We start from the raw sequence: 24,752 nt of genomic DNA, 5'->3' as shown, positions 1-24,752 counted from the left end.
CCCCCCAGAACCAATGATAGACGATCAACAAAGTCTTTAGGAGGCAATATCCACAGCCACTCGGCCTTGTCTGGGTTAAGTCTGAGCCTGTTGACTCCCATCCAGACCCTCACAGCCTCCAGGCACCGGCACATCACATCCACCGCATCACTGAATTGACGCGGGGTAGAGATATACAGCTGGGTATCATCAGTGTATTGCTGATACCTCATCCCATATCGTTGGATGATCTCAACCAGCGGCTTCATGTAGATGTTAAATAGGAGGGGAGAGAGGACCGAGTCCTGAGGCACCCCACAAATGAGGGGCCTAGGGGTCGACCTCTGTCCTCCTACCAACACCGACTGTGATTGACCAGAGAGATAGGAGGAGAACCACTGTAACACGGTGCCTCCCACTCCCAGCTTCCTTAGTCGTCCCAGAAGGATACCATGGTCAATGATATCGAAAGCCACTGAGAGGTCAAGTAGCACCAAGATGGAGGAATGACCCCCATCTCGGGTTCGCCAGAGATCATCCATCAGCGTGACCAAAGCAGTTTCTGTGCTGTATCCAGGCCTGAAGCCAGACTGAAAAGGGTGTAGATAATCGATTTCCTCCAATGACCACAGGAGCTGAAGTGCCACCACTTTCTCTACAATCTTTCCCACGAAGGGTAGGTTGGAGACTGGATGAAAGTTCTTTAATTCTGCTGGATCCAGGGAAGGCTTCTTGAGAAGGGGCCTTACAACCACTTCCTTTAATGGTTGCAGGAAGGCCCCTTCCCTCAAGGACGCGTTAACTAAAGCCTGGAGCCAGCCTCGTGTCACCTCCCTGCTGGCCAAAACCAGCCAGGAGGGGCACGGGTCCAACAAACAAGTGGAGGAACTCATCACTCCTACAGCCTTGTCCACTTCCTCAGGAATCACAGGCTCAAACTCATCCCACACAATAGGACTAAGACCTGCCCCCGTCATCTCGGTCGGAATTGCCCAATCAGAGTTCAGGTCCATCTGAATCTGAACAACTTTATCCGACAGAAACTGCACAAACTCCTCAGCTCTATCCTGCAAGGGCTCCTCCACTCCCCCTACATTAAAGAGGGAGCGAGTCACCCTAAATAGGGCGGCTGGGCGCGAATCCGCGGATGCAATAAGTGCAGAAAAATGCGAATATTTTGTCACCCGTATCGCCACTAAATAAATCCTAATAAAGGCTCTTAAGAGTGTTCTGTCAGATTCGGAGTTACTGGTCCTCCAGCGTCGCTGTAGACGTCTCTTCTGGCGCTTCATCTCCCGGAGCTCCTCGGTAAACCAGGGAGCTTTCCTGGATCCACCGCCATGGAGAGGTCGCAAAGGTGCAGTCCGGTCCAGTGCCCCAGATGCCGCCCTATTCCAGGCAGCCGCCAGGGACTCAGCCGGGCTGTGGACAAGAAAGTCCGGTATCTCCCCAAGCTCCTTCTGGAACCCTTCAGGGTCCATTAGGCGCCTGGGGTGGAATCACTTAATCGGTTCTGCCTCCTTGCGATGGAGGAGTAGCGTCCTGAAGTCTAACCTCAGCAGGAAATGATCTGACCACGACAAGGGAGAAGCATCTATACCCCTTAATTCCAGATCATATCTCCACTGCCCCGAGAGAAACACCAGGTCAAGTGTGTGTGTCCCCCTGAGTCGGACCCTGAACTACTTGGGTCAGGTCCATGGTTGTCATGGAAGCCATGTACTCCTGAGCCACATCTGAGGATTCGCCAAGTGACGAATTAAAGTCCCCCAGTACCATAAGCCTGGGGAACTCCACTGCCAGCCCAGCTACTGCCTCTAGCAGCACAGGCAGGGCTGTTATAACACAGCTAGGAGGCAGATACGTCAGCAACAAGCCCAACTGAACCCCTAAGTCCAACCTCAAAAACACCCAACAATCTCAGGGGCAGGGATCCTGCGAGGGCAAAGACTCTTCCGGACAATAGCTGCCACTCCTCCACCCCTTCCCTGGGGTTGCGGTTGATGCAATATCTGGAACCCGACTGGGCACATCTCTGAGAGGGGCATCCCCCTCCTGGCCCAGCAAGGTCTCAGTCATGCATGCTAGGTCAGCCCCCTCCTCCAGGATTAAGTCCCGAACGAGGGGGGCCTTGTTAACAACAGACCTGGCATTAAACAGCAGCAGCCTGAGGCCAGGGCCCTGACATCCCGAGTCACCAGGTATACGAGGCGAGCCCGGTGAACCAGAATCAGAGGGGCCGGAACAAGTAATCGCTTTGAGACAGCGAGTCCTAGTTCCCCAAGAGTGGCCTACCCCTCGGCTCCCACCATATCTACCTCTCCCGGTCATAACCGCAATACTCCGGCTCTCCAACACCCCAGAGATCCCCTCCCCCACCTCAGTGGCCCCCCTCCTCCCCTCCTCATACCGAGCCGAGGGTCATATCTGAGGCAGACCATAAAACACGAGTGATATGCAGATTCCTTTAGAGAAGCCCTAATGTAGAAGTCAATCTACTTTCACAATAATTGCAATTCAATGCAATGAAGTTTGCTCAGAGCCTAATAAAAATATTATCAACAGAACACTATATTTAAAACAGTGTTCTGAGATAGGACTGGATGTATATACAGCTGCAATCTTTTCAAGCAGATGCTTACCTGGAAGTGTCAGCTAAATAAAGAGTCGAACAGTCAGATCCTTCACTAACCTACTAATCAAGTAAAGAGTTTAAAATCTTAAAGCCTGTCAAATTTCTAGAGAAGCAAAAGGAAGGGAGCAGATTATTGAGTTGTCGAACCAAGTCCTTCAAGGTCTGAAACTTGGAGACTACAACTATGGAACAAGAATTTGAAAAAAGACCCCGCTGAAGCGATCATAAAAAAATGAACACAATTGTAGGAAGAAATAAGGGCAGAAGGTATTGGGGAGTTTGTAATTTGAAAGCTCTGGTCTCTGGCTCAGTTAGGTAGCCCGTGAACACCTCTCTGCTGTATTGAGATGTGTGAAAAATGTAGACCAACCTGAATGGCCATGATATTATAATTTAAGAGAATTTTTTTTAAATAAATATACCTATATACCTATGATATATCATAGGTATATAACACCTAAGAAATTATCAAAAATGTAGAATGATAGTTTAAGTTACTCTTGGAAATGTGAAAAAAACAGAGGGATATTTTGCCATTTACCACTTGTAAAAAAGGTAAAACATTTTGGATACAAATATATACAATCATACAAAGAATGTTAAAGATTAATATGCCAAACGAAAAACCGCCATTACCTTTTTATAGGGAGTTAAGAATAGTGAACTGGAAAAGACTCGTGAAAGATTAGTTTTGTATATGATAACAACAGCAAGATTATTATATTCAACAAAGATAGAATTCCCACGATAGAGGAATGGATCATAAAAATGTCAGAACTAGCGGAAATGGCAAATCTGATCAGGGAGACAAGTGCTTTTTTTAAAGACTGGAAAGTTTTTATGGACGTCTTCCTAAAAGAAGGAAAAAGAATGAAACTATGATTTATGGGTTTAAAAGATTGAAACAGATTAGAATTAAATAAGGGGTTGAAGGGATTTCTGGAACAGGGAAGGGAGATTACAGGTTTGTTAATATCTGATGAAGAGAAGGTTGAAGGTTATTATTTTTCATAACTTTAGGTTATTTCCCCTTTCTCTTTTTTCTTTTCTTGCATTTATTTTTCTTTAGATTTGCTTTTTTACTTTATGTAAAATCCTTAATACATATGAATAAATAATAATAATAAAGGAACAACCTAAATGGCACTGTTCTGGACTAAGGTCCATAAAGCAATAGAGACAGAAATTGTGATCAACTGCCAAGGAATCTACTACAATACTCTGGAAGTGAGACAACTAAGGACATAGCAGTAACACTGCTCTAAAAGAGCTCACTGTATCCTACAAACATTCAACATGTGAACATTAGCAATCTACCAGTAGAATAAATACATTAGTGCAGTCAGAAGACAGCAGGCAGAGGAGACAAATAAGAGGGAAGACTTAATAGAGAAAGGGAAGGATGATCAGATTGAAACATGACAATCTCCATATTACCTAGTACTTGAGGTACTAGATGGTATTAGATGGATATCCAAGAGAGAAACACCTGTAAGACGGCCTGTTGCAGTTGAACATGCATTGTCATCAAGTTCTATAAAAGACCAATAAATTGAACATTAGCATAAGAATGATACTGGAAACCCTAACTGTAGATCAGGACACCCAAAGGATGAGTGGAGACAATAAAATAGTACTCAAGATTGATTCCTGAAAGGCATTCCCTGTAAGGGGAAATTCCCAAGATTTAAATCTATAGTTCAACATTGCAAAACAACAAGACAGAAAAGGTTCAACACAATCGCCACCAATAATGCCAAATACTGTAATCCTGTGTAACTTAAACAACAGTGTCAGATGGTCAAGTGTGTCAGATGCTGCCATCAGATTCAAAAAGATTGACATTGATGCAAGATGCTGGGACCTTGCCAGAAAAGTGTTGTTCAAAATTCAAGAAAATGTCATCTCAGTTGAATGGAAAACTACTAGTAGTTAATGAACAGTTCACCTGGAATGTGGCACAAGACAGGAAAATGGGTTAGAAGAGTACGATAAAAGAAGCCCTCCATGATTTAGCCTCCAAGACAGGGATAAAGTCAAAAGCGAGAGATGAAATAAAGGGGTTGGGGGAGAAGGACTAGCAAGAGGAAAAGAAAAAGCAAAATCCACCACTTTATCAGGAAAAAACTCTCCCAGATCCTCAGGGAACAGTTGTACCTCCCAGCACAGAAAGCCGTTATATCATGAGTCAAATCTTTGATCTGCGTAGTCCAGTATTGCTGATGCTGACCGGTAACCATATTAAGTGAGTCAAATGTTCTCAACCCGGAGCAGCCATTTGATAAAGAAGATTTACAGCAATCTCTTTGCATCATTTGTGTGTCAGGAAAGAACATAACAGGATTCATAAATACAGCATCATTCGTATAACATATCCATGATCTATATTAGTAGAATTCTATACAAGTAGACTAAAAGGAAATACACTCAAGTATATTCAACAAGTATGTCTTGGGAGATGCTTGATCTAAGAAGATTCTCTGTTTTAATAAATTGAAATCCTCTATAATTTATCTCCAAGAGCCAGAACAGAGAATTTGGGCTGTTTTTTGTCATTAGGAAAAGGATTGAAAATAAATTATCATCATACGGTAGTATCCTGAATATAATACACAGGGAGTTTATATATTCATCTAATCTGAGGCATCTGAAGCTAATAGGGCATAGGTTTGGATGGATTACCTTACATGCATCTCTGAATTAGAGAGATTGACAACAGTGTGTTGATTTGCAAGGTAGATGTTGGGGAATTGCCAGCTAGACTTCAGGAAGAGATCAAGAAAGGGCTTAGCTTGCAATTGTTGCACAGGCACAAACTGCATAATCATGACCTCCTCCCAAATCTATGAAACCTTATCTGGTTATTCCCAAGGGAAGGCAAGCAGTCTGGTAAGATTCTTGTAACATAGATGAGGAAACAAAGTTACAGCCTGAGTCTATACACAAGTGGTTCTGGTTGCTTGTGCCTAACAGTGCTTTCTGGATTAGACACCAACCTTCAATATAACCTTATCTATATATAAAGTAGGAAGATGAATGATTGGAGATCATCAGCAGGCTTTGGGATGTGTGGGAACAGATTTAACAGATTAACAGAGTTGGAAGGGACCTTGTAGGTCATCTAGTACAACTCCCCGCCCAAGCAGGAGACCCTACACCATTTCTGACAAATGGCTGTCCAATCTCTTCTTGAAAGCCTCCAGTGATGAATCTAGAATCGCATGCTTGGGGTAAAACTAGGCTTTGGGTTGTGCTTACAGTATGTTGGCCATAAATTAACCAGTGGCATGAGTTCATTAAGACTGATTAGCTCGGTCTGCATCTTCTCTACTTTATAAAAAACATTATATAAAAATCTTGGTTGACCTAAGTCATGGAGAAACTAGAAGTCAGTAGCAGTGGGTCCATTTAGGGTTGATCATGGCATATGAAAGATTGCAAATTGCAATGTAAGAATAAAGGGTAAAAAGCATAAGTTAACAATAAAAGTAAAAGAAACAAAAATAAATGTTATGTGTCTGTGATACTAATGGAAAAGTTAAGAATATACTGTAGTTAGTCTGATTAAAAACTGGTGTAATCTTGTCAAGTGTGGCTAATTGATATTTCAATAAATAAACATTTATTGACCCTATCACATATCCCACCACAATTGTACACAGACTTTTAGTAGCTTGCAACTTCAAAGAAAAATAACAATTAAAATTTTATAAAATAAAACTGATAGAACAAAATAGACAAATTTACCCCCCAAAAGGCATCAAGCTTCAAATGCTCTCTCTGGGAACACTCCATTTCATGAAACTTCCAGAAGGTGACCAGATTGCATGTCATGAAATGAAGGGATAGATTTAATTATAAATGAAAGGGCTAAATGTCTATTAGAATATATAGCTTGGTATCATATAGGTTGCTATAGGTGTACATGAAAATAGGAGCCCAGAGGTCAATGATGTTGCATGTTATGTTTCAATAATGATAATGCAAAACTAGACACGAGTTTTTGGAAAAGTTGTGCATTGTTCTGAATCATTAGAATGAATGAAAAATTGTCATAAAGAAGATATGGAATTTGCTTGGAACAATTAAATATAATTTTATTACATCATACTGCAGTACTGTTAGTATTTCATTAGGGATGATTAACAAAATGAAGAAGTGAAAGAGGCTTTGAAAGAGGGAAAAAAAGTGCATATAAAAGATTATTGCAAAAATAAGGAAGGAAGAAATAAAATATCATGTGCCTAGAAAGACAGTTGCAAAGAACATAATCAAAGCAAGAATTGTTAAGAATGAAACAGGAAGAGAAACCACAGAGCAATTTTCATAGAAATAAACTGTTTTGGAAATTTTGTTTTGGACAAAGAAGCTAAGCAAAGGTCCTCCAGCAGTATCAATGAAATTAAAAAATAATAGCGATAAAATTATTTTGAATGAAATGGAAATGCATCACATTTTCCCCATAAGGAATAATGTAATGAGTCACAAGGCAGCCAACACCGACAAGTTCTAGTTTGTGCATTGAGAACCAAACAAACAAGTACCGGAACAAATATTTTTGTGTCAAAATGCATTGAGTACCAAATTTGATGAGTTTCAAAGCAGCTGAATACCAAGATACCATTGTATATACTTGCAGATGAACCCATACGCGGATAAGCTGAACCCAATTTTGGAGTGCCTTGTGGTACCCAAAATTCTTAGCTTATCTGCAAGTATATACAATAGTGGTAATAGGCGAAATGTTAAAAAATGAATTTGATTTGCTTGTAGACTGGCTATTCATTTGTCCAATATGTGTGTGAGACCTGCATTTGTGTCTTTTAACAGTTGGAAGAAAGTTGATACTGTTCCCCTACACAAATGACGGCCGTGGCCAGGGGGGCTTTTTATCAGGTTCGCCTGATACGCCAGTTGCGCCCCTTTCTGAGTTGGGATTCCTTATGCACAGTCACTCATGCTCTCATCACTTCTCACCTGGACTACGCTAACGCTCTCTACATGGGGCTCCCCTTGAGGAGCACCAGGAGGCTCCAACTGGTCCAGAATGCGGCCGCGCGGATGATCACGGGAGCGACATGGCGCTCCCATATAACACCTCTCCTGCGCGAGCTGCACTGGCTCCCGGTGGTCTTCCGGGTCCGCTTCAAGGTGTTGGTTCCCACCTTTAAAGCGCTCCATGGCTTAGGGCCAGGGTATTTACGAGACCGCCTGCTGCTACCAATAACCTCCCACTGGCCAATACGCTCTCACAGAGAGGGCCTCTTCAGGGTGCCGTCGGTCAAGCAGTGTCGGCTGGCGGCCCCCAGGGGGAGGGCCTTCTCTGTGGGAGCACCCGCCCTCTGGAACGAGCTACCTCCTGGAATACGGCTGATTCCGGATCTCTGCACTTTCCGTAAGGCCCTGAAGACGTTTTTATTTGAGCAAGCCGGCCTGGCCTGAATAGGTTTTAAGGGTTTTTTAATTGTATTGCTAGGGGTTTTAAATTGGGGTGGCCGTTTAATTTAATTTATTCTTAATTATTTTAACTTTTATATTGCATGTTATTTTAATTCTAGGCTGTTCACCGCCCTGAGTCCCTTCGGGGAGAAGGGCGGGATATAAATTTAATAATAAATAAATAAAGGAAAAGGTAGCAAGAATGAATAACTGTAACTAGAAGGAAAGTTAATTTGTTTTGCGGAAAAGTATTTTGACATATTCCTGACTGAAAGGGAATGAGAGGTGATGACGAACAACATTTGGAAAATGTGGTGTGGCTTTATGCCAGGCAGGAGGAGTACAACACAGATCTTTGCTTGTTAGTAGATCATTCAGGAATATTTGAATGTTTAACACACAATAAAATGTAAGTTTGTTGCTTTAGAGAAGTGTATGACAAAATAAATACGGTTGAATTAAGAAATGCTTTGTGCAGTACGAAGGTTGGTTGCTGAAGAATAAGAGTGGTGTATGTTGGAAATCCAGCATGCATGGAAAGAAATAGAATGCTCCATGCATAGTTCAACATTGATCAGGGAACAAGATGAGGATTGTTCAATATAATAATGAAGATATAAGGAATGCATGTGGTGATGGTAGTGTACTTTGTATGCAGGTGATGTGCTCTGTAGTTGACTCAGCTCAAATGCTTTACGGTGAATATTAGACAGATTGTACAATCCAATAAGGAGCATGGATCTGAAAAGTTATAGGATAGAATAGAATTCTTTATTGGCCAAGTGTGATTGGACACACAAGGAATTTGTCTTGGTGCATATGTATGAAAGATCACATTTGATGGGAAATGTGCATTGAATAATTGCACATTATGCATAAATGGCCCAAAACTGGAGCACACAGATCACTTTGTATACCTTGATACTACTTGCTAAAGATGAGGAATTAGATAAAAAAGCTATGAAGATGTGCAAATACTGGTAGAAAAATAATGCATAATGTGTGGTCCATTGTGAAACATGAATGTTGAAAGAAGCAAACATGGCCGTGTCTAAAGATGGCTTTCCTCTTATTTGTTATATGGAAGTGAGAGTTGTGTCAGAAAAACAGCAAAACAGCTTCAGTGTATGGGTAATCCTCGATTTATAACAGTTTGTTTAGCAACCATTCAAAGTTACAATAGCATTGAAAAAGTGACTTATGACCATTTTTCACACTTACGATCATTACTGCATCACCATGATCACATGATTACAATTCAGACGCTTAGGAATTGACTCATATTTATGACAGTTGCAGTTTCCTGGGGTCACCTTTTGCGACTTTCCGACAAAGTCAAAGGGGAAGTCAGGTTCACTTAATAATGTATGGCTATGGTAGAAACAAGGATAACTTGCAAGATAGAACAGTATGAAAAGATACACTGAATAATGTTAACAGAAACTAGATTTAGCTGTATGTTTTCCTATTTCATGCCTTTAGGTTATATGACTACTATTTCTGACTCCCTTTCTTCCTTTGCATAAAATATTTTACTCCAAAAAGGAATAGCATAAAAGATACATATGTATGTAGCACTAGAAATAGTACTTAGACATATGTAGCACTTCGTAGTGCTTTTACGGCCTCTCTAAGTAATTTACAGAGCCAACATATTGCCTCCAACAATCTGGGACCTCATTTTACTGACCTCGGAAGGATGGAAGGCCAAGTCAACCTGGAGCCCATCAGAATCAAACTCTGGCAGTGAGCAGAGTTTGCCTGCAATACTGCATTCTAACCACTGCGTCACCATGGCTCTTTAAAGAATTGAATGTAGATGCAACTTTTTGCAAAGAATAATAGCTGGAGAAGTTGTCCAAAGCCATCTTTCCTTATATCTGTTACCATCACTGTTCCAAGAATACACAGAAGTAATGTGAAACTTATTTCTGGGAAGACAAGACTCAACAGCCCCGGTTAAAAAAGAAGCTTTCCAATCTTGTGATTCCAAGGTGCAAGTGTATTATTTTCGTAGAACATGCATTTAGGCACTAAGCCTGCTTTTATCACTTAGCTGTCTTCTACCACCCATTATCTGGATCATTATCTGCTGTCTATTCCTGTTAGTAGTGGTTTTCCAAAGAAACAGAGAAAGGCCTTTCTCAGCTAAGTTATCCTTTTAGCTGGAAATACTATGATTTAACCCTGGAAGAGCCTGGTGGCACAGTGGACTAAGTGCTGTTAAAGTAGTACTTAGCTGCCAGCTGCCTGCAATTACTGCAAGTTCAAATCTCACCAGGCTCAAGGTTGACTCAGCCTTCCATCCTTTCAAGGTAGATAAAATGAGGACCCGGATTGTGGGGGCAATAAGCTGACTTTGTATAAAAAAGAACACCGCTTGGGGGGGGCGAAAGCCCTACTATATATATACCTACAGGTATATACAAAAAGTATGAAGGCTATTGCTTAGCGCATTGTAAGCCCCCCTGAGTCTCCGGAGAAGGGTGGCATATAAATCGAACTAATAAATAAATAAATAAACCCTGGGATCTTCTGAACAAAGATCCTGCCCTGTATCATTGAACTACTTCTTCCTTTAACTTTTCAAATGTGATACATTCTGTAGGCCAGCAGAAGGATCAAGGAGGCGACGAGATCTTGGGAGAGTTGCTAATAGCACCATAGTGGCTCCAACCACGCTCGGCTTGCTAAACATGTCCACGACAACACCGGAGGTCCCAGAGGAACCGAAGCCTTTTCAGATGATGGTTTTCAAAGAGTCAGTAGTCATCTCCAACTTGCAACACTTCACAGGGTACCGGATTGAGATCCAAGCCTGTAACCGTGAAGCTCTAACAGTATGCAGCGTTGCAGCCTATGTCAGTGCCAGGACCATGCCAGAAGGTGAGAAAGCATTTCCCAACTGGGTCCTATCTAATCAGCATGTTTACAAGACAAAGCACGAAGCAGACTTCCTAATTTGCACTGATTGGCTTCTCCCCCCCTTCTGTTCTTTATCTATTAGTGAAAGCAGATGACGTTGTTGGACCTGTGACTCATGTGTTAATAGACAAAAACACAGTCCACTTAAAGTGGCAGGAGCCGAAGGAGCCAAATGGCCTGATCATCCTCTATGAAGTAAACTATGGGCGCCTTGGAGACTCAGAGGTGAACCTTCAGCCCTTTACTCTTCTTTCCTCGGGTACTGTCTGCTTTTCCCCCATGCTTTTGTATAACATTTTAGGAAGAAGGGAGATTGGAGTCTAGTGCGAGCTGCACTGGCTCCCGGTGGTCTTCCGGGTGCGCTTCAAGGTTTTGGTTACCACCTTTAAAGCGCTCCATGGCTTAGGGCCTGGTTATTTACGGGACCGCCTACTACCACCAATAGCCTCCCATCGGCCAGTACGCTCTCATAGAGAGGTACTCCTCCGGGTGCCGTCAGCCAAACAGTGTCGACTGGCGGCCCCTAGGGGGAGAGCCTTCTCTGTGGGGGCACCTACCATCTGGAATGAGCTCCCCCCGGAGATACAGAGGATCCCGGATCTGCGCTCCTTCCACCGTGCTGTGAAGACCTTTTTATTCCATCAAGCGGGCTTGGCCTGATCTCTTCCCTTTTTAAATATGTAAATTTTAATCTGTTTTTAAATTATTGGGGTATTTTAATTTGTCTGAGCCAAAAAGTTTAATTTGATTTTATCGGGTTTTTAAATTTTGTGTATTTATGTATTTTATTGTTGGCTGTTCACCGCCCTGAGTCCTTCAGGAGTAGGGCGGTATACAAATCAAATAAACTAACTAACTAACTAGTGGAGTTTTCCTTGTGAAACAGCTTTCTTTCTCGGTGTGTATGTGTATAAGAGAGAAGGAGCATGCACACTCATCTCTTAGTTCTAACTGTACCTGACCCCAGCCCTGAAAAATTAGAACTCTCTTGTGGGATGAATTGTACTGCACATCAATACTTATTCATCCTGCATTACATGACTGCCCACAGTTTCTTTGTTGGGATGCACAGAACACATTTCACACATATTGCTAGTTCATGTGGCACCTCTCATGGGCAACAGAACACCCAATTCTCTCTCTTCTACCCTTTAGGAACAACGCTATTGTGTGTCTCGTCGACAGTTCTCCAGTGACCAGGGCTGCAGGCTGCGAGGGCTGCAACCTGGCAACTACAGTGTGCGCATCCGAGCTACTTCCTTGGCTGGAAATGGGTCATGGACAGAACCCATCTACTTCTACATTTCTGATTATTGTAAGATCAAGATTTCTTGGCGCTCTGAGTTTCTAATTACTTATTGGGTGGAGGAGGTAGCAGGAGCATGAAGAAATGGCTGCGGTCTCGTCCCTGCCTCCAGTGCAGTGGTGGGATTCAAATTTTTTTACTACTGTATCTATGGGCATGGCTTGGTCGGCATGGCAGGGGAAGGATACTGTAAAATCTCCATTCCCACCCCACTCCAGGGGAAGGTTACTGCAAAATCCCCATTTCCTCCCGATCAGCTGGGACTCGGGAGGCAGAGAATAGATGGGGGCATGGCCAGTCAGAATAATTACTACCAGTTCTCTGAACTACTCAAAATTTCCGCTACCAAGAAATAGTTGTACTGGATGTTATGAAACAAGGACTGGGAGGAAAGTCCAAGATCCTGTCTTACATTGTACTATATATTTTCTTTCTTTTTTAACTCTAGTGAATGCTCCCACCAATCTTGTAGCCATCATTGTTCCAATCATTTTCGCTATCTTTTTAATCATGGTTATTGGAGGAGCTTACGCCTTTGTCAAAAAAAGGTAAGTGTGTCTTGGCTATCTTTTTCAGAAAGATATTGCCCTTTAACAATGCGTTGAGATACAAATCAACTGCCTATCCATAACAGACTTAGCTAAATTTAATCTGTACTTAGTTGCTGTTGACAGGAAAATATGCACGCGTGAATAGCTTCTTCCCTCTCATCAGTAGTAATTTTGTTGGTATGTTTGATTTCTTGTTTTTTAAACATATACATTCTTCTTTATTATGTAGAAAACTCTACCTCCCGTCCAGTGTTGGGTCTATGATTCCAAACTATTAAATTTCATCTGGATTGTAAAAATTATTAATCTATGGGTTTCGGAATTTTTCCTATGACTGGCATGGTAGCCTTCTGTTTTAAATATAATTATTATTGTTGTTGTTGTTTTCTAATCCCTATATTACTGTGAAAAAGCTGCTTTGCCAGTAGCAAAAGTTTCATGAGAAATGGTGCTTGGTCTTACTTCCCTCCTCTTTTCAGGCAAACAGAAGGACCAACAGGACCACTCTATGCATCTTCTAATCCAGAGTATCTCAGTGCCAGTGATGGTGAGAGGCAACTTGGTTTTGACTGTTGACTTTTTTTCCCAGAGATTGTGACCAAATGTTTCAACATTTTTTAAAAAGTGGTGTTCCCCATAAATGGGAGCCTAAGATAATTTGTGACAGCACTTGTTCTTCACTATTTACTTTAAAGAATAGGAAGTGAGGTGTCCCATGGAGTCCCACAGATTTGGTCCTAAAACTGGTAGTTTCCGACATTTCATGAATGGTTTGGATAAAGAGCTGAAAATTTCTCATCAAAATTTACATATGGAATAAAACTGTTGGGATATATTTTTCAGTAAAAGACAGCAACAAAATTCAAAACACTGGATTGGTTGAAGAAATGTGCTAAAAACAACAGCGAAAATTAAGAGGGACAAATGCAGAATTCTTTATTGTATCTAGAAAACAGAAATCCAATACCCAATTGTAAGATGGGGGATACTTGGTTTGGTAAAAGCTTATTTGAAGGGAATGACTTGATTGGTTGGAAAGGACTCGATAGTCTACAAGTCCTTTCCAACTCTGATTCTGCCTTGTGAAAAAATGATTAAAGAGTCAGAGAAGGAAGCCACGAACCAAAGATATAAAAGAGGGGAAGGTAAGGAAATAGAGCAGAATGAGAAAGAATGAAGTTTTCATAGTGAAAGGAGAAAGAGATGGATTTCCTGAGATATACTCAAGTTTTAAGGGTTTATAAAGTCACCACAGAAGGGAATTTGGCAAGGAAGCATATACAGTCTTCTGAGTAAATGGAGATTGCTGTGTAAAGGGAACTCTACTTTTTTTGTACTGAAAAGGTGACCAAAAACCAGGAGATTTTTGAATTCTAATCCTACCTTAGATGTGAAAACCAGCTGGGTGACTTTGAGTCAGTCATTCTCTCAGCCCAGTTCACCTCACAAGGTTGTTGTTGTTGTGGAGGGGAAAGGAAGAGGAAGGAATATTAGGTATGTTAGCTGCTTTGAGTTATTTATCAAAAATAATAATAAAGGGATAAAAACTAAAAATATATATAAATAAAAAATAATTAAAATATAGCAGAAAGGAAGGAAAAATTAATAGCCTTCAGCTCCTGTAAAATTTACCTGTCTGGAAGTCTTAGTTGTAATGAAGACACTTTTACAGGACAATAACAATTCTGTTTCTGGTTGTTCAACCTTCTTCAGGATACAGCAATGTGAGAAAAATAATTGTAACTTAACATGGGAAATTCCTGCCTTAAGGGAAAACTTGTTTTAGTTTGGAAGAGGTTTGGGCCTAGCTTCAATTGTGGGATTCTGATCTACCTTCTTATCTGGGTTTGAGATCAGCCAGATTCCGATCGACCTTCTTATCTGAGTTTGTGTATATTGATTCTTTCTCCGCTTCTCCTTCTACCCGTAAACTACAGTTTACATCCCTGATGAATGGGAGGTCCCACGAGAGAAAATTGCCCTCCTGCAAGAGTTGGGACAAGGCTCCTTTGGCATGGTGTATGAGGGAATTGCCAAAGACATTGTGAAAGGTGAGGCAGAGATACGAGTAGCAGTGAAGACAGTAAACGAAACCGCCAGCCTGCGTGAGCGTATTGAGTTCCTCAACGAAGCTTCTGTGATGAAAGGTTTCAGCTGCCACCATGTGGTAAGAGGGGAAGGCTGCTGTTACTTGCTGGCACATGTTTATGGGTTGGGGGAGGGAGGCCTGTCCTGTTCAGCTTGTATTGAGAATAAGTCTTTGTATCTTTATCATAACTTATTAATTTTGGGGGGAGGGGATTTTCTCAGTATGAACTATGAGGACATAGATGATGCAATGAGGTTTTGGTTAGAATAAGAAATTTCTTTGGAACTGCTGTACTTTGTGTTGAAAGAAAGCATGTTGGCTCAGCAGTTAAAGACACTGAGCCTGACAACTCGCCGTGCAACAGGGTGAGCTCCTGTTCCTGCCCCAGCTCCTGCCGGCCTAGAAGTTTGAAAGCATGCAAATGCAAGTAGATAAATATGTTCCCCTTTGGTGGGAAGGTAACAGCCTTCCATGCGTCTTGGCGTACAATCATGCTGGTCACATGACCACAGAGGTATCTTCAGACAATGCTGGCTCCTTCAGCTAAGAAACAAAAATGAGCACCACCCCTGGATTTGGAAACAACTGTTCTTGGCGAAATTATTTAAAACCACAGCAAGGAAGGAAACACTCCAGAATGCTCTGAACTTTGCAACAATGCCAATTTAGAAAGGACCAATGGGTTTATTTTCTTCAACAATAACAAAAGTCCTTTTTGGTTTTGAAAAACATGACAAGATTCTCTTTTACTCTTGGAACATTATATCTTCTCCTCCTCTTCTTCCTTATTCTTCTGTTGTTATGGCCCACTCATGACATGACTGGCCAGCTAAACAATTATTATGCTATGGGTGACTAAGAAAAATAGATGCAGCCACAGCACTAAGAAAGGCTTATTTAGCAGCCTGGCCCAGCATCCAGATGAAGAACCAGATCTTTATCACGTTGCAAAAGCCACCAGTGGCCAGTCAGGGCCATCTAAATTTCAGGAAATAGGCTGTTTCATAGGGCAGGCACCATGACAAAGAAGCCATTTCTGGATCCCATTAGATGACATAGTTTAATGTAAGAAATCTGAAGCATGCCTCCTTGTCAGACAATGTGCCACAAGCAGAAATAATAATGGAAATAGGCAGTCCCACTAAATGACCTGTGCTATGAAATTATTTATAGGTAATAACCAGCACATTGGATTGTCTAGACTCCCATTGGAATCTAATGCAACTCACTAAGTCTGTCTTAAAACTGGTCTTTCTTCTTACTTTTTTCATTAGGTTCGTCTCTTAGGAGTAGTATCAAAAGGGCAACCAACGCTAGTAGTCATGGAGCTGATGGCACATGGAGACCTGAAAAGCTATTTGAGGTCTTTACGGCCAGATGCAGAGGTAAGAGTTTGGCATGACTGTATTTGTGTACAGAAATGAGGAGATGGGAAAGATGAAAAGGAGATTGGGTTTGTATCCCAACGGCTAATAATAGTTTTGGCTCGGTTTTCAGAATAACCCTGGCCGTCCCCCTCCAACTCTCCAAGAGATGATTCAAATGGCTGCTGAGATTGCTGATGGCATGGCTTATCTGAATGCCAAGAAATTCGTCCATAGAGATTTGGCAGCGCGAAACTGTATGGTGGCTGAGGATTTCACTGTCAAAATCGGAGGTATGGTCACCTTCCAGAATGCTCAGGTTCTTATGGAAATAATGGATCGATTTTTGGTGGTTCTTAAATGGATTAGGTGGGTTTACTGAATCAGTGAATTAATAACAGTTCCAGGGCAATTTGCAGCTAAGGGCTCTGATAAAATTCTTGATAGGAATTCAACATCTTTCCCATATTGCTGCTTGAGGCTGTAGCTGTTTTCCAAATTAATATCTTAGTACAACATTCTTTTTTCTTCAGACTTTGGCATGACCAGAGATATCTATGAGACGGACTATTACCGCAAAGGAGGAAAGGGTCTGCTGCCTGTGCGCTGGATGGCTCCAGAGTCATTGAAGGATGGTGTCTTCACAGCCTATTCAGATGTGTGGTAAGTAGATACCTGTTGCTTCAAGTCACTCAGTCAGTCTTAATCCTGTTGCTATCCTCTCTCTTTGAACTAGATGCTTGACTTTAACTAGAGTAGAAAAAAGAAGAGAGGCGTTGATATCTGTCTGTGATCCAGATGGCACAAGAGGACTTCATTCTTCTTGTTTGGTTCAGCTGCTTTACTTGCCTTCTTTTCAGCTGTTCTGTGGGTGGCACACAGAATCTCTTCAGTATCTTGCATTCCTTCCTTCCTTCCTATTTTCTGCAGGTCTTTTGGTGTTGTCCTTTGGGAGATCAGCAGTTTAGCAGAGCAGCCTTACCAAGGACTCTCCAATGAGCAGGTCCTCAAGTTTGTCATGGATGGGGGTTGCCTTGAATGGCCAGAAAACTGTGCAGAAAGACTGTAAGTATCAGGAGTCAAAGTCTGGTTTTGCAAAAATATAAAGGCTGAACATGCAGTGGACTGTATTCCACCTGTCTTAAGGAAATACAAGTCTAATGCGTAGCGGCAGATAGCTTTGGGGGCTGTGTAATGCTGTGTAGGAATGATCTTGGGAGACAGGACTCAACCAAACAGATAAAAGGTAACTTAACCCACAGTAGGAATGTGAGCAGGGCAAGTTTCTTCAGCTGTAAAGGGGACAGAAGAAGAAATGTACTTTTAGGTTATTTTTCCAATCCAAGTGAGAAAAGGTTATGTGCATATTTCTCCTCTGCAACACAACTGTTCAATAGAGAGAGAAAAAGAAACCTCCACTCCAGTGAGGAAATCTTTTATCTTTTAATTGGGGCTGGAAGCAAGAACCTCAAATAATTTCCTGGACAAAACCTTAACCTAATTTGTTTGCAATTCCAGCCACAACCTCATGCAGATGTGTTGGCAGTACAATCCCAAGATGCGCCCCAACTTCATCGAGATCATTGAAATGCTGAAGGATGATCTTCACCTGACTTTCCGAGAAGTCTCATTTTTCTATAGTGAGGAGAATAAGCCACCGGAGACAGAAGAGTATGAGCTGGATTTTGAAAACATGGAGAGCATCCCTCTTGACCCGGCCTCTTACTCTCAGCGGGATGAGATCCTAGGGCGGGACAATGGGCCCTCTCTAGGGTTCAAAGGGAACTATGAGGAGCACATCCCTTACACTCACATGAATGGTGGCAAGAAGAATGGCCGTATCCTCTCCATGCCTCACTCAAGCCCATCCTAATAGTTCCCTTGGCTTTTCCTCATGATACAAATCTCAGGACTTGCAGTATTGCTGGTACAGCATTTGAGACACACCGACTCACTTTCTATTCAGATTTTTAATCATCAAAACAGAATGACCATTTGGGATAGGGGAGGGGGTCTTGTGTGTTTCTGTTCTCTTCTTCTTTTTTGGTGCAACAATTCACTTGCTGTCAGCGGACTTTATCTGTGAAACAAATGGACAATTCTGTGGCTGCTGATCTCCTTGTGCAACTCTTGATTTTGAGATAGGAAGTGATTTCACACAACGACCGTCAGAAGTTCTGTCTACCCTTGTTCTGAGCAGAGGGACTGCAGGTTCTCTCTACTACTGCAGGGAAGGGAGCCTTGGACTGGATCGTTCCCAAGCAGAACCTGAAACTCTTCTCTTCTGCCAGCCTCTCTGGAGAGCCTCTTTTGTGATTTTAGCATTTTTTTTAAAAAAAAGACTGAAGGATCTTCAGGATGCGTGTGGAATATGGTCTGTCTTTTTCCTTTGATTTGACCAACAGCTGCTGCTTTTCTTCTTAATGGATTAACTAACTAGTATGTGTGCCCTGAATGTGTATGTGTGTGCGTATGGAGGTAGAGGTGAAAATGGATAAGTCCTTTTGTACATAATAGTTTTATCTAACCACAGAGGTGAGAGGGTGTCCCTGTCCTTCCTTGCCTGGCCCAAATTCCTCTGACACGAATGGATTTTAAATACATTATTTTTATACTGAAGAACTCTTTGGGGGATTGCATCTCCTCTGCCATTCAGCAAAACGAGGTAGCCAAAGTGGTAGCCAATATTCTGTTTAGGGTTTTGTGAGACATTACAAGACTAAACAAGGCAAAACAAGCCAAATTCTCTCCCCTTCTTCTTACCGACCTGCCTCATGACCCTAGAGCTCTGTCTGGTTAGCATTAAGTGTATATGTTTGTTGTGACATATTTAAATCATAGATAGTGAACCACCATATAAATTATTGACACCTTCCTCGATCTTTTTTGTTTGTTTGTTTGTTTAGTTTTTGCCCTATCAAGGGGAAAAGAGGAGGCGCTTGTCTGTTTGGTCTTTAAGGGGCCTTAAGTGTGTAAGCTGATTCTGGCAAGTTAACTGCTAGGAGATATAGTGCACAAACCTGTACTTTAATATTCAAATAATAGAGTGGCATGTGCATATTAATTTTTCAAAATATTTCACAAACCCACCGTTATACAACAGTTGGTCACCAATGGTGAAATCAAGCCTTAGCAGCTCTGATGGAGGTCTCTTAGCTCTGAAAGTTACGTGGAGCCTGCCTACATTTTACTGGTCTCTGTTACTCTTCCCCTTTCCAGTTTGTGGGGGTTTGTTTCAGTATGTGCCCGGACCAGAGAAGAGCTACATAATCTCTCAGCTAGAAAATGTTCTAGCTAAGGGAGAAAAAAAAAAAGAATCAAAACCAGCTCCTTATGCTTACATGGAGCAAAATGATCATGTAAATTTTGCTCTGGAACCTCCACACACAGCCTTTTGAGTCAATGGTTGTGTTTTCCCCCTTGGCTTTCTCCTGCCATTTCTGCTTAGTAAGCACAGTGTAAGATGGGGCCAGGGAGTAAATATCCAGTGGCACACTGTCCGCCTCCAATTTACTTGCACACCTTTGCATAAAATGAACAGAAGCAACGCAGGCACCTTCCTCAGATCTGCACTCAAGCTTCTGTGGAGGAAAGTTGGATTTTCCAAGGTTTATCTGTTCCTGCAAGGTTTTTTCCATCAGTGGTCAACCAGTGCCCGAGTTGGTAACCTCCAAGGAAAGGCAGCCTTGTTGGTCCCAAAACAATGGATGCTCAACAATTTACTTCTGGAGGATATGGGGCTTGGAGGGTCTATACTGTAGTCCATTGAGAATTTATCTTGCCCACTTTTAAAATCCTGTAGGCCCAAAGACTGCTAGAAGATTAATTTTAAAAAGGGAAGCAGAGGAGGATGGCATATTTGTAAAGTTTACCAGTTAGAAAGGATGTACTCTTTCTACATGTGTGCCAATGCTATCTTTCTTTGTTTCTCCATCAGTGAAAATTACATACTTCAGTCCCCATCAGTATAGATTATGTGTTCCATAAGTACTTCTCTCTAGGTTAGGAAGTTCAGAAGAAGCTTCTGAATTTAGTTTTTGGATGGTGTCTCCCCAATCTCCAGTGCACTTTAACCTTTTTGTTGCCTGCCCATGCCTTCCCCCAGTCTGCCCCATAAATATGTGGGTTCTGTCTTAATCATTTATATCTCTTGAAGTTCCAACTTCACATTTCAAGTGCTCTTCAGTGCAAGATGAATCTGTTCATCTGCTGAAAAAGGACCTCACCAGAAGCTTTCTTTATCTTAGTTTTCCTGGGTTTTACATAAGCTTTTATTTTTTTTTTCCTTATAATGTGAATTTTTATGAAAAATTAAACACCAAAAGGATCGTGTTATCATTATATTAAAAAAAAGCAAATTTTAGGAGTTTGGGTTTCAATCTATGTTAAGACCTTAAACTCTTGAACTTGTCAGTGTTTTGCATCTAAGCCTTGCAGACTAGCAGAGATGGTGTGTAGCTCTTCTTATTTTAGTCCATCTGTTCCCCCAATTAGTTGGCATGAAAGAACAAGGATGGTCTCCAGGGATTTTCGTCTTTTTCACTTCCCTCTTTCATCCTGAAGTGCTTCTAGATTTTTTTTGGAAGCAAAACAATGTTCACCAGACATTTGAGAGTGAAAATCTCACCTACATAATTGCTTTATTGGTTTTTGGGGAGGAGGGGGAGATGAGAAATTAAAAACTGATGAGTTGTCTTAAAATCCTAAAACAAGCATTTCTAGAACATTTTATATCATCCAACTGGATATCCTTACATGGAGAAGTCTGAACTAGCATCCCTGTGATTGAGAACATGAACGTGCCAGTGCTTTGAATCTTTGAGGGAGGAGAGCATAAGCAGATGTGACCATCCATCCCCAAAGAGGATTTCTGCTCTTGTAGGCATAGCAAAAAAAGGTTGCCTTAGAAGCCAGTCAACTTCTTCCCAGTTTATGTGTGTATATGATCACAGAACACAGTTTTTGATTGTTGGGTTTTTATATATAAAAAAAGCCTCTTGTTTTAAAATAAAGGATCAACATGTGCCATGGTTTTGAAAACAAAAATAGAGAATATACTCACTTGATTTATTTTTTCAGTGCTTTCATATAAGAGCCGAGCAGTGATATGTACAGAGAGTATCTTTGAATATAAAAGTGAAAATTTGCTGTGTGTAAAATATTAAACAATTAACTGTTTATATTAAAAAAAATAAATTCTGAATAAATTATCCAAGGATATATCTAACAGATGACTCCTTTTGTCCTTTTTGTTCACTGGCAATTTATTCTTTAGGAGTAGAAAAAGCTGTATGGAATTTACAGCAATTTCTAACTGGAGATGCAAAGAGTTTTAACCCTAAAGACATTCTCACAGAAGTTCCTTTACATTTGAATATGCTTTCAGGATCAGTCATTTGAAAGCTGGTCAGCATTCTCCACATTCCCCACCCCACCCCCAATTCACCATTTCCTTGTCTTTGTGTTTCTTTAAAGATGGCTTTAGGCAAAGTTGAGGCTAGTTATATTTGATTTTTAAAAAAACTCTTTGGTGGTCCTGTTACCACAAGATTTTGGCTTTCCAATCGTTATGGTTTTCTTGACTAGAGCTGGAAATGTGGCTACTTCCGTTTGTTTAGTTAAAAGGGATCCCTTGGCAATTGTTTTACTCTTGAAATCTGATCTGGGGAGTGTGGATTTAGATCAATAAAACACCCCGTTTTTCATTTCAATATCATGCCAATTTCTTTGTTGTTAATTTCCTTCCTTACCCTTAGATGGGTATCAAGGATAAAGGTGGCTAAGATGACATATTTACACTAATGCTAGTGTCCGAACTCATCCTAGAGTCCAGTCACAAAATTAGTGCGAAAGATGACTTGTGAGAAGTGAATGAATCAACCTTGGGAGGAGAGTAAGCTGGCAGATGTTGCCCAAGGAAAAAGGAAGTGTTGTGTTTAAAGTTGTTGTTCTGCAGTGAGTGTCTGGACTAGCTTTTGCCACCAAGTTTATTTTGAATGCCCGAGGAGAAATAAGTGGCACAGAGAGATTTTCAAGGCGGAGAAGCCATGGGGCAGATATTCTGGGTAAGTGCCACATAAATGTGGTTTTGAACTTTATTTCATAACTAGCTTGTTAGAAAACAAACGTCGAAGTCCAGAACTGTTCTTAAAGGAAGATTAAGCAAAAGAAAAAAGGAAGTGAGAGACAAAAATATGCTTTGGGCCATATATGAGATTGTGGTATTTTGTTGCTAGTGCAAAACAACAACAATGTTGTGCTTTTGAACAGAACTTGAATCTAGGGCTTTTCTGCAATTGCATCTTTCAAGTATTTGGGTTTTTTTTTTCTTTCTGTTTAAATAATTCTGGAAATTTGGAAGCTCCTTCACGTCACTGTGCTGCATTCTATTTGAAGGCATTATATTACTGACAGTTCTGGTTACATTTCTAAGGAACTGGCACTACTATCTGCATTTTTAAAATGTAAATTACATTAATTATACACCCTGGCTAATGAGCTGTTTCAAAGATAGGCTTCCAGGAAGAGGAGATCCTGAGGCTTGTTCTTTGCTTTATGTGTGTTAATAGTTGTAAATGCGAGCTGCTAACCAAACATGTTGCATTTGAAGTTGCAAAGGTTGCATAACAAGCGGAACATAAAAAGAATCTGCTCAAAATTACTTAATTGCTCTCCCTATGGAAGTTAATTAACTTGGTCTGTTGCAGCAGAGACCTGCTAAGTAGGCCAATGTGGTATAGCAATTAAACTATTGGCCTAAAACCAAAGAGGCCCAGATTCAAATCCACCCCATCTACTTTGTCATTCTCTGTCTCAGCCCAAACAATTTCACAAGGTTGTTGTAGAGAAAACCTGGAGGATGTACACCACTTTGATCTCCTGGAGAAAAGGCACAATATAAATATAATACAGGTATTCCTCAATTTACAACCAGTCATTTAGTGACCATACAAAATTACCATAGATTATCCAAAAGCTACTTATGACCGAGTTTCAAAGTTCCGATTTCACACACACCCCTCGTCACATGACCAGAATTTGGGCACTTCACATTTATGGCCGTTTGTAGTGCCCAGCAGTCATGTGATTTTGGATTGTGATGGTTTTGCTGGAAACTGGCATTTACCTCCAGTTACTGGCAAAAACAGCCCGTAGCGAACAAGGGGTTCACTTAAGTATAAAGTAGTAAGGCACACCTGGAACACTGCATCCAGTTTTGGTCACCATACTACAAAAAAGATGTTGAGACTTTGGAAAAGGTGCAAAGAAGAGCAACCAAGATGATTAAAGGCCTGGAGGCTAAAACATACGAAGAACAGTTGCAGGATTTGGGTTTGGCCAGTCTAGAGAAAAGAAGGACTGGGGGGGACATGATAGCAGTATTCCAGTATTTGAGAGGCTGCCACAAAGAGAAGGGGATCAACTTATTTTCCAAAGCACCAGAGAGCAGGACAAGAAACAATGGATGGAAACTAATAAAGGAGAGAAGCAATCTGGAATTAAGGAGGAACTTCCTAACAGTGAGGACAATTAACCAGTAGAACAGCTTGCCTTCAGATGTTGTAGGTGCTTCATCAGTGGAGATTTTTAAGAAAAGCCTGGTCAGCCACCTATCTGAAATGGTATATAAATCCTGTTTAAGCAGGGGGTTGGACTAGAAGACCTCCAAGGTCCCTTCCTGCTCTATTCTGATTAATGACCATGACATTCGCTTTACAACTGTTGTAAAATCAGGTCTGATCACATGGTGACGCACTTGACAAACGTCACAACTTACAGCCATAATTGCCAGGCTCAATTGAAGTCATAACTTGAGGATTACTCATAAATGCATATTACAAACCTGCTAATATGTAAGATCCCACAATTTGCTATTATTTTAATTTGAACACAATCCTGCCTGTGACTTTTTATATGGGAAAAAAGACATTTGTAGCACCTTTTCAACTAACACTGTACATGTTATTAAAAGGCATCAGCTTTCATGAGTTGCGACTGCAGTTCATGAAAGCTGGTGAATTTTAATAAAATTTAATATTAGTCAAAAAAGTGCTATCAGGTTCCTGAATTTTTTTCCACAATAGACTAAGACAGCCCTCCTCATTAAAAAAAAAATGATTACAAAACTTCACTGACAGCTGAAAACTGAAGGCAGAGATTGGAGATCTGCTTCCTTCAAGGGAACCCCTGTGATAAGCATTGTAAAAGTATTTTTTAAAAAAAATAAATTGTTTGAAAAAACAATTACTATCAACCTGCCTTCCATTGAGGACCTGTATACTGCACGAGTCAAAAAGAGGGCTGTGAAAATATTTACAGACCCATCACATCCTGGACATAAACTGTTTCAACTCCTACCCTCAAAACGACGCTATAGAGCACTGCACACCAGAACAACTAGACACAAGGACAGTTTTTTCCCGAACGCCATCACTCTGCTAAACAAATAATTCCCTCAACACTG

General features: G+C 41.1%; 1 protein-coding gene across 1 annotated transcript in view; it reads left to right on the top strand.

Moving 5' to 3' along the window:
* Window positions 1-21,515, top strand: part of INSR (insulin receptor) — an 84,554-nt gene extending 63,039 nt beyond the window's left edge. Inside the window, exons 11-21 of the mRNA XM_070943442.1 lie at window positions 10,662-10,939; window positions 11,061-11,203; window positions 12,134-12,293; window positions 12,733-12,832; window positions 13,315-13,382; window positions 14,773-15,002; window positions 16,199-16,309; window positions 16,422-16,581; window positions 16,822-16,951; window positions 17,219-17,353; window positions 17,807-21,515. Coding sequence (XP_070799543.1) covers window positions 10,662-10,939; window positions 11,061-11,203; window positions 12,134-12,293; window positions 12,733-12,832; window positions 13,315-13,382; window positions 14,773-15,002; window positions 16,199-16,309; window positions 16,422-16,581; window positions 16,822-16,951; window positions 17,219-17,353; window positions 17,807-18,161 — 1,870 coding nt within the window. The 3' untranslated portion in view covers window positions 18,162-21,515. The remainder of the gene's footprint in view (window positions 1-10,661; window positions 10,940-11,060; window positions 11,204-12,133; window positions 12,294-12,732; window positions 12,833-13,314; window positions 13,383-14,772; window positions 15,003-16,198; window positions 16,310-16,421; window positions 16,582-16,821; window positions 16,952-17,218; window positions 17,354-17,806) is intronic.
* Window positions 21,516-24,752: the final 3,237 nt, after the last annotated feature.

Source organism: Pituophis catenifer, unplaced genomic scaffold, assembly GCF_029215685.1.
Source record: "Pituophis catenifer annectens isolate HBS135680 unplaced genomic scaffold, rPitCat1.0.hap2 SCAF_1, whole genome shotgun sequence".
In the NCBI taxonomy this organism is placed as follows: Eukaryota; Metazoa; Chordata; class Lepidosauria; order Squamata; family Colubridae; genus Pituophis; species Pituophis catenifer.
This window is presented reverse-complemented; position numbering and strand designations above follow the sequence as displayed.